The sequence below is a fragment of the Carcharodon carcharias genome, chromosome 5 (assembly GCF_017639515.1).
Source record: "Carcharodon carcharias isolate sCarCar2 chromosome 5, sCarCar2.pri, whole genome shotgun sequence".
Classification (NCBI taxonomy): Eukaryota; Metazoa; Chordata; class Chondrichthyes; order Lamniformes; family Lamnidae; genus Carcharodon; species Carcharodon carcharias.
The window spans coordinates 123,336,249-123,356,267 of NC_054471.1; the positions used below are offsets into that span (position 1 = coordinate 123,336,249).

General features: G+C 44.9%; 1 protein-coding gene across 2 annotated transcripts in view; it reads left to right on the forward strand.

Moving 5' to 3' along the window:
* The first annotated feature begins 2,542 nt into the window (after window positions 1-2,542).
* LOC121278393 (uncharacterized protein KIAA0408-like) overlaps window positions 2,543-20,019 on the forward strand; it is a 29,670-nt gene continuing 12,193 nt past the window's right edge. Inside the window, exons 1-3 of one of the 2 annotated variants that reach the window (XM_041188769.1) lie at window positions 2,545-3,553; window positions 5,317-5,484; window positions 11,956-12,204. In XM_041188769.1, the coding sequence (XP_041044703.1) occupies window positions 3,203-3,553; window positions 5,317-5,484; window positions 11,956-12,204 (768 nt within the window). In that variant the 5' untranslated portion in view covers window positions 2,545-3,202. Of the gene's footprint in view, window positions 3,554-5,316; window positions 5,485-11,955; window positions 12,205-20,019 lie in introns of both variants that reach the window. The other variant, XM_041188770.1, reaches the window with a different exon arrangement.

Consider the following 20,019-nt stretch of genomic DNA (forward strand, 5'->3'; position numbering starts at 1 on the left):
CAGTCTTGAAGGAATGCTGCACTGCCAGAAGTGCCATCTTTCAGATAATATACTGGGTTGGATTTTATGGCTCCCCGCTGGTGTGTTTGAAGGCAGTGGAGGGGCTTGTAAAATGCAACGTGTGGCCTGCCCACCACTTTGCTGTCTGCCCTGACTTGTCCCCCATTTTATGCTGGGTGGGGGGAGGTGTCAGGCAGCCTGTCTGTCCTAGGAATTATTGAGGCCCTTAAGTGGCCAATTAATGGCCAGTGAAGTGCCTCATCCTGGCGCTGCTGTTATTTTACCCACAGCACAGGGAGGCCCATGCCAGGCATGTAGCCCAGGAGCTTTTGCTGCGCAAGCTGGTGTCAGGCACAAGGGGAGGACCACTTTTGCCAGGTCCCCATGCCCCTTGGGGACATCCTCTCAAGGTCATACACACCCTTTAACTCTTACTGCACCCCCCCCCCCCCTGCTCCACCCCCAACCACCTCCAGCCTCACATACCCAGCCCCCACTCCTTCACCCACTCTCGCCACCGCCATATCCCCCCCCCCCCCCGCTGGGACCTGCCAACCAGGCCCCGCCAATACCATGGACTTACCTTGAAGTCCAGGCTTCATAACTCTCTCTTGTTCAGGGATTGCCTGTACCTCCACTAGTGGTCACCACTTGAACCTGGTGCTGCTGGGGCTACAGAGCTGGGTCGGCAGCTCTCTAAGGCAGGACTTCCTCCCCATATGGGGGTGGGCAGTTAATACTGCTTTCAGGGTAAAATGGCTGCAGGATGGCCAGCTTTTTGGCGGACAAGCTTCCTACTGACTTTTTAGGCGGCATGAAAATCCAGCCCATTAAACCAGGCCCCATCTGCACTTTGGACGTAAAAGATCCCATGACACTATTTCGAAAGGAACTGGGGAGGTATCCCCAGTGTCCTGACAAGATACACCTCTCCATCAACATCACACACACAAAAAAAACATCATTTGGCCATTATCACAGTGCTGTTTGTGGGAGGTACTGTGTACAAATTGGCTGCCACAGTAACTACACTTCAAAAATACTTCATTGGCTGAAAAGCACCTTGAGACATCATGAGGGTGTGAAAGGCACTAAATAAATGCAATTCTTTTATTTCTAAAATGTAGTGTGTATCTGCAGTTTGATAAAATAAAACGGATAAATGCATCACAAACTTACTGTTTAATAAGCACAACGTCAATGACATAAATCCACCACCTGGAAGCTGGGACGTTTGGGCTACTCAGTATAACGTGACCCCCTTTACTTTAACGGGTTGTAGTGCTTTGCAAAAACAGAATTACGTGGAAAAACTCAGCAGGTCTGGCAGCATCAGCGGAGAAGATGAGTTGACGTTTCGAGTCCTCATGATCCTTCCACAGAACTAAGTAGAAATAGGAAAGGGGTGAAATATAAACTGGTTTAAGCTGGTTTAACCAGCTTATATTTCACCCCTTTCCTATTTCTACTTAGTTCTGTCGAAGGGTCATGAGGACTCGAAACGTCAACTCTTTTTTTCTCCGCCGATGCTGTCAGACCTGCTGAGTTTTTCCAGGTAATTCTGTTTTTGTTTTGGATTTCCAGCATCCGCAGTATTTTGTTTTTATCTCTGTAGTGCTTTGCCACGGATTTCACATAAACATCCGGTTATGCATAGTATGTGTGTCATACACCGCTAACAAAGACAAAAACTTACGAAGATAGCGCACAGATTTCTGTTCTGTACCAAGCAGCAAATGCAGGTGTTTCTTGATAACCAAAATCGCATCAATTTTACTCAATAGAAAAGAGACGAGTTTTATGCTGTTGTGGATTATACAATCAATAACGTGCAGTCGGTCAGTGAAGCTCCTTGATCTGATCCTGGTGGCTCTGTGCATCAAGGGCTTTGTGTTTTATATAACGTCTGCTGGGTCTCCGAAGCGCGGAGATGGGGGTGTTTTATGTGACCCGAGGATTAACGCCCTAAACCGGAGGTGACATTAGAGCTGTTGTCAGTACACTTTGCTGAATTCCTTGTCATAGCTGTGGTTCATTGTAAACCTGAAAGTGGTCTCAACCTGGGAGGGTCACATTTCATGTAGGAGAGTCAGCTTGGGTTGTTTAAGTGCTCTGATTTTACGTCACGTGTTGGGAAGTGAGCCGCTTTGGACTTGGCGATAAATTGAACATTGATCTTGTTCTTGACGTCTCTTTCGCTTTCTCAGAAGGGGTCGGACAGAGATTTCCGAAGCGCGTCATCTTTCCGCATGCAGTGGCTCGCTCCGTTGTGGACCAACACGTTCAGGATGTCCAGAGAAGGGGGAAAACTGAGAGTAACTTCATGGGGGAAGGCAGGTGAGGCACACCGAACACATATTTTGTTTTTAACAGCGATGCTTGCTCACTGGGTGCCTGATGTTGCTGTTTCTTCTTTCAGAATTTTAACTAAACTGGACGGGTTTTTTAATTTTTCTAGAACGTGATGCGCTGAGGAGGGTATTTATCCTGAGTTTCTGTTGCTTAGTGATTACAACGATTCAGTGCCAGAGTTTCTACGATTTTCAAAAATATCCACGATATAGGCAGCTTTCTTGCAGTTTTATGAAGGATCGGCCATTCAGCTTAGCAGTGGCGATTTTGCACTGTCCAACAACAACCAACCATCAGATCCAAAGCAATGAAAGCTTTGAAGTTTGTAACAGCTGGAGAGAAAACAGCTCTGGGCATTCTGAGCGAGGGAAATAAAGCTTGCTGCCAAGTGTAACCGCCTTGCATTACCAGTTATATTTATAGGAGCCGGTATGTTTTGCACTAAATCTATAGTTTTGTGAGGTTATTTGTGAGGACTGCGATTGGGGGAGTGTCAGTTGGAGTGTAACAACTACCTTGCATTTATATGGCGCCTTTAAGGTAGTAAAACCTTAATCCCCAGCGGGCTAAATGTCACCGGTGTTGTTAAACAAACTATGCTAAAATAAGTTTAGGAATCTGCGGTGTTCCAGCGTGTGACTTACACACCGTAATCTTGGCAACGTGTTGTGCCTGATTTGACCTTGTTAGCGGGCGCGCCAGTTAAAACCGATGCCCCTGAGCCATTCAGCAGCGCCGAGAGGCGAGGTTGCACGGAGCCATGGCTGATTTTAGATGAAGTGGCTCGCCACTCCTTTTCTGGACGAAGGACGCGGGGTTTAAAAAAAAAGGTATTTTCCCTGCTCGCAGAATGCCGGAGATGTGGAATGTCTCAGGCCATAATGCAGGGTCTTATGGTGGAGGCTGTGCGAGTAGAGTGCGGGGCGCGGAGCCCGTGTCTAAGCCCCGAGCTAAGGGCAGAGGCAGGGAGAGGAGCCGGAGTCCTCTCAGAAACATGTCAACCTCAAATGGCTTTGAGGAGCCGAGACAAGGGCTCGTGCAAGTCATCGCCAGCACAACTCAACCCGATAGAAGTGAGGTCCAGTACCAGCTCTTCCGGCTCAAGAGAAAATTCGAGGAAGTGAAGAAACGCTACAGACAAGACAAAGAAGTCTGGGTGAAAGAAAAGGAAATGTTACTGCGGGAAATCGCCCAGATCCAAGTAAGTACAGTGCATCAGGGTTCACTCATTGGTCGGCAAAGTGAGGGTTAAAGTCATCTGGGGAATATTTCATTGTTGACTTCATCAAAGTTCCCAACATTAACATCAACAGGGTAGATCGCGTAAAAATGAAGTACATATTGTAGTTGTTTACTAAAGGGGATTCTCGGGACAGATATAGTTCATATTGAGTTCCAAACTGACAGGAAAAAAGTCAATGATCTTTGAAAGAGGCGGCTTGGTACATTCTGCTTTTTTAAAGGTAGCACATATTGTGCTCTATGTGAAGTTCCTTCACATGAAATGTTGATGCTAAAAGTTAAATAATCAAACGTTTCTTTTGATTCGTGGGGTGCACAGCCCCTTTCTAACTGTATTTAGCTGTTCTATGTTCTTGCTTCCTTCAATTAATTAAAAACACACCCTCCCAAAAAGTCATGATAAATGTTTAAAATTGCTGAAATGTGAACATCGACAGACTCTGACTTTTAAAAGAAAATGTAATTAAATAATTAATTATAAACATCGAATAAATACCAAGTGGACATTTTATATTTTTCTTGGAATGGTGCCTTTTGAGTAGTCTCATAATAAGGCATTTTGTTAAATCTGAATAGTATTTTACATTCTCTATTTACTATGTAATTTGAGTAGCAACAGTAATTATATTTCCATGACCTTTCAAAGTACTGTGTGAATAGGAAGATTAAAAAAAGAACTTGCTTTCAGGACCTTCCAAAATGTTTCACAGCCAATCGAGTACTTTTGAAACGTGATCACTGTTGTACTGTGGGAAACACTGCAGCCAATTTGTACACAGAACAAGGCTGCACAAACAACAATGAAATAAATGACCTGATAATCTCTTTGCAGCCTCTGCGTTCTCCTCACATTTTACAGTTTCACCTAGCTTTGTATTGTCAGCTTTACAAAGGAGAATTCATGTCCGACAAATTGATTAGAGCTTTTTGAGGATGTATCAAGTAGGGTAGATAAAGGGGAACCAGTAGATGTAGTATACCTGGATATCCAAAAGAAATTCAATAAGGTGCCACACAAAAGGTTAATCGACAAGCTAAGGGCTCGTGGAGTTGGAGATAATATATTAGCATGGATAGAGAATTGGTTAACGGATAGGAAGCAAGAAGTAGGCATAAATGGGATATGTTCAAGTTGGTAGGCTGTGGCTAGTGGAGTGCTGCAAGGATCGATGCTCTGGCCTCAGCTATTTGTAAAGCTGTGTGAATGTTTATTAAACAGAACTTCCTTTGTTTTGATGATCAGTTTGACAGTTCAGCCTTTTGTGGAAATAATGTGATTGAACATATGTTAGTCATCAGATTAAATTAGCTCAGGAAAACAAAACCTGTATTCTAGATTTATTCCCATCCCTGCTAATTACTGACTCATACAGGAACATAGTTCCACCAGTGTCAGCAGCACTCTGGTATCCCACATAAGTAGAAGATTTTTTTGGTAGTATTGGTGAGGCCTGAATCAGGAGACATCCTTGCTGCCCTAATAGTGCCATGAGATCTTAACATCCATCAGAACAGGCAGATAGGTTTAATGTCTCATCCTGCTAAAATATACTGTATTTTCTTAGATTTTTGCAGGCAGTACAAACTTAAACTCTGCTATGGAACTCAAAGCCTTTGGCACAGAGTGGAGAGTTCTACCACCTGACACAAGCTGGCACATAATGAAACTTTATATGTTGATTTATAAAATATATATCTAAAGAGTTGTAACTTTTATCCTAGACTGGTGAAAACAGAAGAATTTTACTTGATCTTAGGACTATTTTGGAAGGTGTTCAGGTTAAAGTTAAAAAGGAAGAAGATCAAAGGGCAGAACTGCAGCATCAGTATTCCAGTGACAAGTATGCCTGGGAACTGGAGAGAGCAGAGCTGAAATGTCGTATTGGACAGGTAAATCTTTACATTGGAAAAGTTTCTACATGATTGTAAGATGTATAGAAGAAACAGGAAGCAGTGAGATTCTGGATAATATTCAGCAACTGATGCTAGGAAAACCTTTATTATCTGGTATACTACGCAACAATTTGATAGAATATTTATAAATAGTAATTTGGTAGTACAGAACTTGAGAATTGCTGAAAAAAAGAGATGTTGAAGCTTTTCATCTTGCGCTCATCAGGGCACCTTGCAAGAAGACCAATATAGGGGGAAGTCAACAATTTATACTGTATGTGATGAGAGTGCTGATTGGTCGGCAAGTGGACTCTGATTGGCATTACCTGGCAAATGCACCAGTGATGGTGACTGACAGTTAACTGCCAAGCATTGTGTGAAATTTAAACCAGGCAGCTTGATCTTGATTGGTCAAGGCATTGCCCTGAAGAATGAATCGGTGAATGACTGTCACTTATTTTGTTTAGCTGAAACAGGCGCAATGTGTGTGCAAAGAACAGGGCCCTGTGTATCAATATATGTAGCTTCCAGTACATGCAAATGTGCTACAAAAGCGAGCCCAACTGACCATCTTAAATTGGTTGTCAGCACAAACCCATGAACAGGCCCTAGGACCCTCACTTTTGGCCCTGAAAAATGCCCAGTCTACCTCAGATTACTCTGGAAGGGCAAGATATCTCAAAAATTTGAGCAATAGCTGTTTCATGCTACGACTATGCAATAGCAACATTATTTGTCATTAACAGGATGCTGCCGTCAAGCCAAAAAGATGTTCTGCCTGTCACACAAATGAGTAATGTGGTTTATGAGTTTCAGTGCCAGTGTGATGTTAGGTATGTAGGCCGTATGCCCGAAAGACTGGCGGATCGTATCAAACAGCATGTCCCAGCCGCTGTTTGCAATGGTAAAGATACAGACCATACCCAACCAGCCCCTGCTTGCAAAACTCAAAACACAATCCAACATTAGATGTGATTCCGCGATTGGACAACATTTGCTAAATAATCCTCAGTGTGCTAAGAATTACGCTGACAACAATTTAAAATAGTCAGTCGGGCTCACTGTGCGGCACATTTATGTGTACTGGAAGCTACATATATTAATACACAGGGCCCTGTTCTTTGCAGACAGAAAGAACACGTACACACATTGTGTCTGTTTCAGATAAACAAAATAAGTGACAGTCATTCACTGACTCATTCCTTAGGGCAATGCCTTAACTAATCAGGGTCAAGCTGCCTGGTTTAAATTTCAAACAATGTTTGGCAGTTAACTGTCTGACACCATTAATGGTGCATTCTCCATGGCGATGCCTCTACCAATTAGAGTCCACTTGGCAACCAGTCAGCACTCTCTTCACATACAGTATAAATTGTCTTACCCATATATTGGTATACTTGCGAAGTGCCCTGAAGAGTACAAGATCACAAACTTCAACGGGTCTCTTTTCTCAGCAAGAATATTTATACTGCACAATGTGGTATTACAAATTTAAGTAAATGATTAATTGACAAAATAAAATGTTACTGACATGTGAGATCAGAATTAGTGATGTTTGGCCTCCACCTGGAGCTGGTGGAATACCAGTCTGGGAGAAATTCTTGGAGGCTTATTTTGCAGAAACCAATCCCTGCCCCAGCACAGAAACCTATCCATTAATCATGAACCATAACAAACATAACTAAGATGACCACTGAAGCAGGGCCTCTCATCTCCCCCAGCTTCCCAGACCTAACTAATCCTCATAAACCAAGACAAAACAATTTGTGTCAACTGCCTGACCCAAATTTCTCTCAACGAGCACAAGTCATGCTAAGAAATGTAGATGTACAAATACATGCCCCATCTGAAGAAACGTGTACACCATCTTCTTTTCTATGCTTTTGTTTTGAGAATTCAGTTAAAAAAGGCTGCTGAAGCATTGATCTATGACTACTGATTATTCCTTTAAGTTTATGAACTCAACACCAAGAAATAGACCAGATGAACAGTATAAACTTTCCATTTACGGTTGTTTTTGGATATCAAATTTGAATTGTATTTGCAACGGACATCCTGCCTTTTTGTTCCTAATGCAATTTCACTTAATAACCAGTTTGTGTAAACGATAAAATTAGATAAGGGGTAGTGGCTATTGGAATTCCATGATTTACTGCAGCATGCATACAATAACACGAGAATTAGGAACAGGAGTGGGCTATTCGTCCCCTTGAGCCTGCTCCACCATTTGATAAGATAATGGCTATCTGATTGTGGCCTCAACTTTAGTTTATTGTCTGCTCCCTATAACCCTTGACTCCCCTGTTAATCAAAAACCTATGGTCACAGACAGCATTTTCTGGTCCTGCCCGCTGCCGGAATTGTCAGCTCACACCGAAAGTCAATGGACTTTTGGCTGGGCCGCCGAATCTCTCGTGGTGGGCCCTGCTACAAAGGGGCCAGAAAATCCCAGCCTATGTGTTTTATTTTTGTCCATGATCAAATTATTTTTATGTGTGATGTTAGTGTGTTTTCTTACTCTCCAATTTAAGCGATTTCAGCAGCAAGGTTTTGTGAATTTAAAAATAAGGATTATTTATTATTACACACTTGCCCCGGAGGTTTAAAATGCGACACCTCACAATCTACCACACACAAAGATTAGATACAGATTAATAAAAAAGTGCTTACAATCTGGAATTATTTCAACCTCTTCTGTAGCAGGCCCGTAATTTCTTAGATGAATTGATGCTTTAGCTGGATGAAGGCCTTTAAAAGCAGAGGATTCTCAGTTAGCTGTGAGGCTTCTTGTAAGCAAATTGCCAGGAGGACAGCTCGCAGGGGAACTTGAAGTTGGAACAGGTTGGGAGGAGATTCCTCCTCCCACTTTCAAGGTATAGCTCTTTACTATCTTTGCTGTGTAATTACCTTGCAACTGATTTAGTGGCTTTCCGATGTTGCTTCTGATGCAAGCTGCCCTGGAACAGCTTCTGTTATTACTTTTAAAAGCAGGTAACAATGTTATTTTTAAAAGCAGGTAAGAAACCTGGCTGCCTTACCCATGTGACTGGTTACAAGTCCAAAGTGCTTTTCCAAATGCGGTGGTAAACTTCCTGGGTTGTGGCTTTTGAAACCCCAAAAGTTTCAGACAGCCAAGTTCTTTGTGTTTGCAGTGAAGAGCCATCACAATACAATGAAAGGTCGATGAGATCCATTTCATATTCATCTAACATCCATTGAGTTTCGATGTTTCTGCTGTCCATGGTAAAGCAGAAAGATGAGTTGCCTGGTATGTTGTCCTTTCTGTTGATGGTCCATCCTTAACAAAGGAATGTGTGAATTCCATAAGTGGCTGTGATTTCGCATATTTAATTTGGCATTGGCTTGAGTTTAAGGGTGGTCTGGAGCTGTATTCTGTCAAGTCACGTGATATACTACATCTGAAACAGCTTTTGGTATCCATTTTTTAAATAAAGCTTTAAAATTTGTAATATCTTCATGCCTGTACTGGGCATGATACTATCTTGCTCAGCCTTGAATATATTCAATGGCCTAGCCTCCACTGCTCTCTGGAGAAGAGAATTCCACAGCCCAAAACTGTTCAAGTACTCCAGATTCAACCTCACTAAGGCCCTGTACAGCTGTAGCAACATTTGCCTACCTTAATACTTGATTCCCCATGCTATTTTCCATAGCATGCTGACATTCATTAATTTCTTTTAGGAAGAAGCGGTTTGTATTTAAATGGACACGTAAGTTGAATTATGTCTTGACAGTTAAATTAATATTTATCCTTAAGTTTATATATCAGATAACTATCATCACTCTTAAGGAAGCATATTAAAGAAGATTTCCTCTGGATGTTGTGCATAATGGAATTGAAAAACTGATCTTTGTAAATGGATTTACATCTTTATACTACAGATAGCATAGTGAATAAAGCTTACCCCCATATTTTTAAGTTATCTTCATAATGAACAGCATCCACTCAGCCTAAGAGTAAACTTTCAATGTGTGGTTATTCAACTGAATTGGATAGTGCAAATGTCAGTGAAGAACATTTGTAATAAGGAGTTACTCAGTGTAATGAGGTCCAACCCCAAACCAAAGGGTTTATTATAGTGTTAAGTACAGTGCTAGCTAACTAGCTACATTTATACATATTTATTCAGTGGCAGCAAGAAAATATGGGCTGAATTTTCCCACACGCCAGCGTGTAAAATGATGCGCGGTGACATCGGGTGTGCGTCCTGATGTCACTGCATGTCATTCCAATCTTCCATTCGGCGGGTGCGTGCCAGAGATGGCTGCATGCCCGCCGAACTGTCAAAGGCCTGTTAAGGCCATTAATTCACCAATTAAACTAAATGACAGGGCTGCTTGTCCAATCTTAAAGTTGGCATGCAGGCGAAGAACCCAAGCAGCCTTCGCTTTTTTCATGAAACCTCATCCCACCTGTGGATGAGGTTTCATGAAGGTTTTATTAAATAATTTTTTTTTTACACATTTCATAAACATGTCCCAGCTTATGTGACTTGTCTAAATAATTTTATTTTTTTCTTTATTTTGAACTTTCAAATTGAACTTAATCTCCCTGAGGCAGCTCCATGCTTCAGGGAGGTTTCTGCGCTCTTTCGCGCACATGTGCAGAAGAGTACATGCCTCGACTCACCCTCCTCCTCCCGCCTGCACAGGTAGCGCCGAGTGCTACTGGCCACACATCATGCTGGGCGGGCCTTAATTGGTCCCTCCACGTAAAATGGCGGCACACAGCTGATTGCGGGCGGCGATCGGCTCCGCGCCCGCTCCTGACTGGCCTGCCTGACAGGCAGAAGATTCTGCCCTATGTCAATTTTTTCCTTATTCAACATTAAAACCTCCAAATAAAATGAAGTGTTTACAAACCAAGCAAACAAGGTCTATTGTTAGTGCAGTTCTTGAGCTCAAACTTCCCAGCTTGAATCTAATACATGTTATAATTTGTCACCATTTTGTACCTGAGCTACAAATTCCTTACCAAAACATCTGTTGATGGTAAGCTACACTGACATCTAACTATAGAGACTAATGGCTAATCTATAGCACTGCTATTGGCATGGGTGAGGATGAGCTCACATTTCACCATGCTATTTTGCTCCATATTTTCACCTTGTTATTTTCAAGGTTGCCCAGCCAACTTTCCATTAAGTGCCAGTGGGCTGGTGTCTACTGATACCATGTATAGTTTCTCCATTAGCATCTCAAGCACGGTAAGCAGAGGCCCACTCTACTATTTCATTAGAGGAAGAAGATGGGAACCTCTACTGTTCTTTTAGACTACATATTAACACTTTACTACCCACATCACCTAAGAGCCTTTTAAATGATGACATATTTGGCAACACTCCTGGACACCTGTTTTCAATGGCATGGTGTGGGCTCACCATCAACAACATTGACCAGTTGCAAAATGGAACAGAGGCCTTGCATGCCCCTTACTAATATTAAGAAAAACTTTCCATCTGCTTCAAACAGAAATTCTCAATACCCTCTCTAGGCTTAAGCATCAAGTTGTACAGGGTCAAAATTCAATGTAGTCAGACAGAACTGACTTTGATCTAATTTCACAATCCAGTACTTCTTGTTTGTACCCAAGCAGCTTCAGGTAAGACAAAGCAGATGACCATTCACCTGTAAATAAGAATATATTCAGGAAAATAATTCTAAAGTACATTGTTTTGTGGACTTTTTACAGCAAGCTATTGAAAAAGGTGAATTCTGTTAGTCCTTGTTCTGAGTAGATTTGAATATATATTCGTTGTTTTGCCCCTATCTTCTGTACGTTTATCTCAGAATTATGCAGCATGAATCTCGTGCCTTAAAACATTTGCATGAAATTTCTATTTGCCTCCATTTCCCGCCATGTGTATAAATGGATTACTGTCTCTGTTAAAACAACAAAGAATTTGATACAAATGCATTAAGCACGTGTAGGCTCATATTTTCACTGCATAATTTTAAGGTCAGTGGTTCCAAAGCTTTTTAAATAACTGCCTTTGTAACATTTTTCAAATTCCTCGAGTTCTATTGTTAAATCTAATTTCCATTGCCTGACAGCAGATTCATAAGGCCAGATAAAACTGGATAGGCTACGATAAATGGATTTAAAAGTATGGATGCTGGCAGCCAATTCAAGAACAGTAGGCTTTCAAAATCTAAAAAATAAAAGTAAACATCATAAAATCAGATAGCATGCATAATTAAAAAAGGAGCAGATAGTTTAATTATTCGTGTTTGTGTGTATATATAATATATATATACAATGTGATGTCGCTGTCTACATTTTAACTGTTTTGGAAATATGGAGCATTTTCTGATTTGGTCCTCATGATCATTCTCTTAACAAATAGCACATGGCACACGGTAAAAACCTAAAACACACAATTTATAAAAATACAAATTCATTGTTATGAAATATTCACAAATATCTTATTTCTTGCATCCAAATAGCTGGAAGTAAAGGCAAGTAAACAGTATGTAGAAAAAACACCCCAAGAAGCAAGAGAAGCATTTGGAAAAGAAAGAGAAGAGAAGCAGTTGTTGGCAAACATTCGCTCAGCAGCCATGGACCTAAGGAAACAGCTGGAGATCAGTGAGAGAAACTGGGGCAGGGAGAAGATGGAGTTACTTGAACAATTTGATAATGAAAGAAAGGAATGGGAAAGTCAACTGAAGGACATGCAGAGGAAGATAGAGCAGGTGCTGTATTTAGCATATGTAAAAAGCATGCAGAAACATTTTTGGTAAGATGTTAAAATGTTCTTGCAAATAGCTTGGTATGAAGGGAGTCTTTTACGTTGCTTCTCTAATCCATTTACATGCAACTTGATAACGTCATATTGGGCAGAATTTTCTGTTTGATATGCGAGGGGCAGGCCCTGCACATCCGTGTGGTATTTCTTTGGGTGGGAGTGTGATGAAGTCCGATGCGCGCCCGCCATTAATTAACGGGCCACTTAAGGCCCTTTAGTATTCAATCAATGCTGATTTTTCGGCGCCCGTGCAATCTTTGGGTCAGTGCATGGGCTCAACAGGCAGGAGACATTTGCATTAACCTCATCCACGGGCGGGATAAGAGGAGATAGCCCTTGTCACCCGGCAGCCATCCATCCAGCCGGGCCGTGAATCTGCTCTGTGAAGTATTTATTGTTGAAAGTTTTTCAAACTTGCCTGTTTGATCTGCAGTACTTCAGAACGCATTCCAGCTGCTTTTTCTGGACTCCTAACCTTCAGGTCAGCACTCTGCCATGAGTAATCTTTTCCGGGCCTGCAGGTTCCAGGAAGCCTCACCTTAGCCTGGGTATGGGAGCTGAACTCTACTGGAGGCAGCTCCTCTGAGGAGGAATGGAGGGCTAGAAGGGGAAGGTGGCACATTCAGCCTCCAGGGGAGCCACATTTGGGAGGACAGGCGCAAGGGGTGCAGGGCCAAGAGGTTGTCCAAGGTGGAAGGGGCCGCAGAAGTTGCCACTATACTGCTGCCAGGGTATACAGACAGCAAAGCAGTTACCTCAATATGACTGAGGTGCAGTGCCGAAGGAGGCTCCGTGGCTCAAGGGAGACAGTCAACTATATCTGTCAGATGATTGGCCCTGAGATCTCCCCTAACTGTGTGGGCGGATACCCCATGCCAGCAGCTCTAAAGGTCACAGTTGCCCTCCAGTTTTATGCCTCTGGCTCCTTCCAGGGCTCGGTGGGTGATCTTTGTGGTGTCTCCAAATCAGCTGTCCAAGCAGGTTACAGATGCACTGTTCAGACGGTCGTTGACCTTCATCCACTTCCGTTGGGACCAGGCAAGCCAGGCACAGTGAGCCAGAGGCTTCGTGGCGATTGCTGGCTTCTCCCGTGTCCAGGGTGCAATAGACTGTACACATGTGGCCATCAAGGCGCCAGCAGGTGAGCCCGGTGCCTTTGTCAACAGGAAGGGCTTCCACTCCATGAATATGCAGATAGTGTGTGATCACAGGATGCTGATTCTACAAGTCTGTGCAAGGTACCCAGGCAGCTCCCACGACGCCTACATCCTCAGACAGTCCCAGGTGTCGGGGCTCTTCAGTGCTCCGGCCCGGCTGGATGGATGGCTGCTGGGTGACAAGGGCTATCTCCTCAGAAGGTGGCTCATGATGCCTCTCTACCATCCAAGAATAGAAGCCGAGCAGCGCTACAATAGGAACCACACCTCCACCAGTGCTGTGGTGGAGAGAGCCATCGGTCTTCTCAAGATGAGCTTCCGATACCTGGACTGCTCAGGGGGCACACTCCAGTACCCCCTCCAGATCATTTCTCGGTGATAGTGGTTGCATGCTGCGCTCTCCACAATCTTGCGCTGGAAAGCGGGATGCAGTGGATGATGAAGACGTCGAACCAGTGGCTGCGGCTGCACACAATGAGTCCAGCAGTGAGTGAGGATGAGCACGCACAGGGAAATGCTGAGGGAGTAGACGCTGACCCGGGCATACTCCAGAGAGGCAGGGACACCCTGGATTCTTTAATCCAATGAACCTTCAGCTAGCACACCACGGATGCATCACCCAGACAAGCCTGGGCTGTCACCTCGATACTCGACACCTAAGTGCAAAATCTGCCAGGTCAGCAGCACTAACTAAGGGCCTTGAATGTCCAACAAATCACTCATTACACTTTTGTCAACCATAGACATGCAGAAGAAATGAGGCGCCCCCAGCCATGGTCACACATCTGCATTTGATGAGTGAAGCAAAAGAATTTATCACAAAGAGAAAACAATAGGGTTAACAATCAAAAAGAACTAATAAGGGCCTGATCTCAGGCCAACACAAAAGCACCAGTGATAAACCCATGGTGTGCCTAAGGTACCTTGTGCTTCCGTTTCCGGGTGCTACGTCTTGGTGCTGCCCGGCATCTGAGACAGCCTGCTGACTCTGCTGTCCTGTTGGCCTTGATGACCTTGGTGATCGTCCTCTGGCCTGTGGAGCCTGTGCTGGCCCTGCCTGGGAGGGAGCTGCCTGTTCCACAGCTGGCATCTCCCCAGTCGTCGCAGCCTCACCGGATGATACAGTCACTGGGAGAGGGGCCGCCCTCATCTGGAGCACCTTTAGAGGAGCCCGCAGAGACAACAGGCAGCTGCTGCGCCGGTGTAAGGTTTCTTCGGACCTCCCTGCTCACTGTGGATGGATGAGCAACAAGCTGGGAAGCTTGAGGCCCACACCATCTCCCACACTGGCACTGACCAGCTGAGGTCAATGCCGATGTGAGGGTTTGCTGGTCAGAGCGCATCCCCAGGAAGCCCTGATGGGTCTCCTGGAGTAGGCTCTCCACAAGAGTCACCACTCTCTCCATGGAGGATGCTTGGCGCTCAGGCATGTGGCTCATTGTTTCGGTGAGCGTCCGCATAGCCTTCTCCACCATGGAGACCAAACCAAGCATAGCCTCATGTATCTCCCCCAGATGCTCCCGCATACCCGGCTGCATTTCCTGTGCCTGGTCCCCTGAAGTCCTCCAACTGCTGGCGCCATGGGCACTCTCTGTCGCTGCCAGCTCCTCTAGTGACTATGAAGTGCTCTCACCACTGTGCCCCAGGACACTAACCATTGTTCGAATTCCCACCGAGGTGCTAGTATCTGTGCTGGTGCCTGCCTTGCAGAAATGGTGTGACGCTGGTGACACTTCAGGCCCCTCAGGTGTGAGAGGGGGCATCTACTGCTCCTCCTCCCGGCCGTGCTCCGATGATGCTGAAAGGAAGAACAAGGATAGTGGATCAGTTAGCGTGGAGACAATGACAAAGTTCATCCCTGTCCCCCCGGCTCATTATGTGCTCAACCTTCCATAACCAATGGCCCAGCAATGTTGCCACAATAACTAATTTAACAATCTTCAGTGCTATGGCTGTTGGGAGGACAATGCTGACCTCACTGTTGGGTATAAATACCTGGCCGTGGCACCCCAGCCTCACCGCCACCAGTAGGCCTGGGTGCATGGCGCTTCTCCAGTTCAAGGGCCTCCTGCTTGAAGCGGCTTAGTATGGAGAGCTGTACCTGGCCACCTCCAGTCCTCACACACTCGGCCACGTTCTGTGCATTCTTCTCCTGAAAAAGAGAGAAGAGCATTGATTAGGCAAATTGCACATGGACTCTGATGGTGCATGGCACACCGCAACCAGAGTGGGACATATCAGGCCTCCAGTGCCTCCTCACCCGCTGCAGCCGATCACTCAGACAAAGATGCTAGGCCTGCTCCCCAACCCCCCCACCTTGGAACATGCTGCCTACATCACATCAGGAACCACACAGTATTTCCTCCCAGAGCAAGTAGGCGCAAGCACATGCAGTGTAGAGGGCAGCAGATGGTTGGTTGCCACGCCACCTTGAAGCTCCCCTCCTACCATCTCATCACCCTGACTAGGACACGTCCTGGAGTTGAGTTTGCGCCTAGGTGCAACTCCTTCAGGTTGCCCCCAAACCAGTCATGTGGGACTCAGGTCAACACATGCTGTGGGAGGAAACTCATCTTCTCATGACCCACCCAGGCTGGCCTCAGCATGGGCAGCATCTGCTTGCCCACCCAGCAAAGGAAAAATACTGTCAATGATTCAATGCAGTCACGACACTTGAGCCTTGGCGGGCGGGGGGTGCAGAGGGTAAGGCTTCCTGTTGGATTAAGTGCCCAATGCCAACATGGGTACTCGCCCTGCCAGAGCACAACAAATCGTTGACGTGCTTGCGGCACTGGATCTAGGTGTGTCGCACCACGTTGCGGGAGCTCACCACCTCCGCCACCTCCTCCCAGGCACATTTCGTCATGTGGGGGGGGGCCTCCGCCTCCCATCCTGGGGGACCAACACCTCCCACCATGCTGCCACCTCCTCGAGGAGGGCAGCAAGGCAGTCATCAGAAAAACAAGGGACGCACTGGCCCGCTCACTGGCCTACCCTCCAGCCTGGCCTGCTCACCCGAACCCCTCTGCTGCAGCCTAGCACTGGCCATTGTAAGCAGCCTAGAAACAGCCGCCAGGCCTTGTTTTAAACAGACTGCCGGGTCGCCATTGGACCCGATGGTCTGTGCACGCCCGCCACCACCCGCACACTCCTGCTATCCTTTGGAGTCGGGAAATACGTTGGGTGGGCCTTAATTGGCCCACCCGTGTAAAATGGCAGCGAGGACCCAATCGGGTCTGTGCCTGCCCACGCCTGCTCCCACTCCGCCACCACCACCAGACGGAAAGTTCTGCTCATTGTTATCATCACAGATTGCTTTGGCATAAATTCTAAGTCTGCTTTGATACAATAAGGGAAAAATTGATAAAATTATCCATTCTTTAGATCATAAGAAATAGGAACAGCGGTAGGCTATTCAGCACATCAAGCCTGCTCCACCATTCAATAAGATCATGGCTGATCTGAATGTGGCTTTAATGTCACTTTCTTGCCTGTCCCCCATAACCTTTATCTCCCTTGTCAATCAAAAATCTGTCTAACTCAACCTTGAATATATTCAATAACCCAGCCTCCACTGCTCTCTGTGGAAGAGAATCCCAAAAACTAATGACCCCCTGAGGGAAGAAATTCCTCCTTATCTCTGTCTTATTTGGGAGACCCCTTATCTTTAAAGTTGATTTACTTGATTGAAACATATAAGAAATAGGAACAGCAGTAGGCCATTCAGCACATCAAGCCTGCTCCACCATTCAATAAGATCATGGCTGATCTGATTGTGACTAAGGGGTCTCGACAGGGTGGAGGTGGAGAGGATGTTTTTTCCTGTGGGAGCATCAGGAACAGGGGTTTGCTATTTAAAAATAATGGGCCTTCATTTAAGACAGATGAGGAGAAACATTTCTCTCAGAGGGTTCTGAGCCTTTGGAACTCTCTTCCTCAAAAGGCGATGGAAGCAGAGTCTTTGAATATTTTTAAGGCAGAGGGAGATTGATTATTGATAAGCGAGAGGGTGAAAGGTGATCAGGGGTGGGCGGAAATATGGAGTTGAGGTTATAATCAGATTAGCCATGATCTTATTGAATGGCGGAGCTGGCTTGAGGGGCAGAGTGGCCTACTCCTGCTCCTAATTTATATGTAAACTATGCCCCCTAATTCTAGATTCCCCCAGGAGAGGAAACATCCTCTCAGCATCTACCCCCAGGGTAGTGTCCTAGGCCCAACCATCTTCAGCTGCTCCATCAATGACCTTCCATCCATCATAAGGTCAGAAGTAAGGATGTTCGCTGATAAATGCACAATGTTCAGCATCATTCATGATTCCTCAGATACTGAAGCAGTCTATGTCCAAATGCAGCAAGACCTGGACAATATCCAGGTTTGGGCTGACAAGTAGCAAGTAGCATTCACTTCACACAAGTGTCAGGCAATGACCATCTCCAACAAGAGAGAATCCAACCATCATCCCTTGATGTTCAATGGCATTACCATTACTGAATCTCCCACTATCAACATCCTGGGGGTTACCATTGACCAAAAACTGAACTGGACTAGCCATATAAATACTGTGGCTACAAGAGCAGATCAGGGGCTAGGAATTATGTGATGAGTAACCCACCTCCTGACTTGCCAAACTCCCCAATGCCTGTCTACCATCTACAAGGCACAAGTCAGGAGTGTGATAGAATTCTCCCCACTTGCCTGGATGAGTACAGCTGCCACAACACTCAAGAAGCTTGACACCATTCAGGACAAAGCTGCCCACTTGATTGGCAGCACATTCACAAACATTCACTCTCCCCCACTGCTGCACAGTAGCAGCAGTGTGTACCATCTATAAGATGCACTGCGGGAATTCACCAAGGTTCCTTCGACAGCACTTTCCAAACCCATGACCATGACCATCTAAAAGGACAAGGGCAGCAGGTAGATTTGGAGGTCCCCTCCAAGTCACTCACCATCCTGACTTGGAAATATATCACCGTTCCTTCACTGTCGCTGGGTCAAAATCCTGGAACTTCCTTCCTAACAGCACTGTGGGTGTACCCACACCACCTGGATTGTAACGGTTCATGAGGCAGCTCACCACCACCTTCTCAAGGGCGATTAGGGATGGACAATAAATACTGACCTAGCCAGTGACGTGCACATCCCATGAATGAATATAAAAAAATTTGGAGAAGATAAAAGCTCTAGTTCTCAATGGAAGTATGACAACAGGTCAATTAACACAAAAATGTGAGAAGGCTTAACAAGCTATTACATTAGATGGGTCTTTAGTAGCATCCAATGTATAGCATGTTATGTTTTAAATCATGCTACATGAATAAATTATGTCAGTGAAGACTAATTAGCCACACTTGGCAAGATGTGGCCAAACATGTTTTCAGGCATCATCACACCCACCATTCGATGACTATGGGGAAGCGTCTTCATAGATCTAGGTCGGAAGAGAGTCGGGTGCAGAGCTGTGTTATCTGCAATAAAGACTGAGACGTGCCATAGACCTGGCAGAGCAAGTGTTAGAACCAGTGAACTAAAGTTGCAATTTGCACATTGGGCTTCCTTTACCTTCGTTCTTGTCACTTCTTAATCCTCTGCCCCAGTCTTGACAAGGGTTGCTAATAGATGGATATGTTATTTGAGATTTTCTATAAGCTTCCAGAACTTTCACCCCACCACTCTTCTTAAATTATTCCTACCCTTTAAATTTTACTATCACAGAATTACGGCATTGTTATGGTGCAGAAAGAGGCCACTTGGCCCATCGTGTCTGCACCAGCTCTCCAAATGAGCATTATGACTTAGTGCTGTTGCTCTTGCCTTTTCCCCATACTTTTGCACATTGTTTCCATTCAAATAATCATCCAAAGCTCCAAATGCCTCGATTGAACCTGCCTGCACCTCACTTCCAGGCAATGCATTCCAGACTCAAATCAGTCCCTGTGTGCAAATGTTTTTCTTGGATCTCATTTTCTTCTTTTGCAGATCACTTTAAATCTGTGCCCTCTCGTTCTTGATCTTTTTACAAGCAGGGACAGTTTCTCCCCATCTATTCTATCCAGCCCCCTCATAATTTTGAATGGCTCTATCAAATCTCTTCTTAGTCCTCTCCTCTCCAAAGAGAAAAGTCCCAACCCCTCCAATCCATCTTCATAACTGAAGTTTCTCATCCCTGGAACCATTCTTGTAAACCTCTTCTGCAATCTCTCCAATGAATTCACATCCTTCCTATAGTGTGGCTCTCAGACATATACAATACTCCAGCTGAGGTCTTACTAGTGTCTTATATAAGTTCAGCATAACCCCCTTGCTCTGGTATTCTATTCACCTATTATTGAAGCCCAGGATGCTGTATGCTTTATTAACTGCCCTCTCCACCTGTCCTGCCACCTTCAACGACCTTTGCACATATACACCCAGGCTCCTCATCCCTGCACCCATTAAGAATTGTACCCCTTATCTTATATTGTCTTGCTATGTTGGGGCTGTGGGCTGACAAATCTCCAGATCTGGATGGATTTCCCCCTTAAGGTCTTGAAAAAAGTAGCTAGTGAAATAGTTGATGCATTGGTTTTAATTCAGTAAGGTGCCACATAAAAGATTGC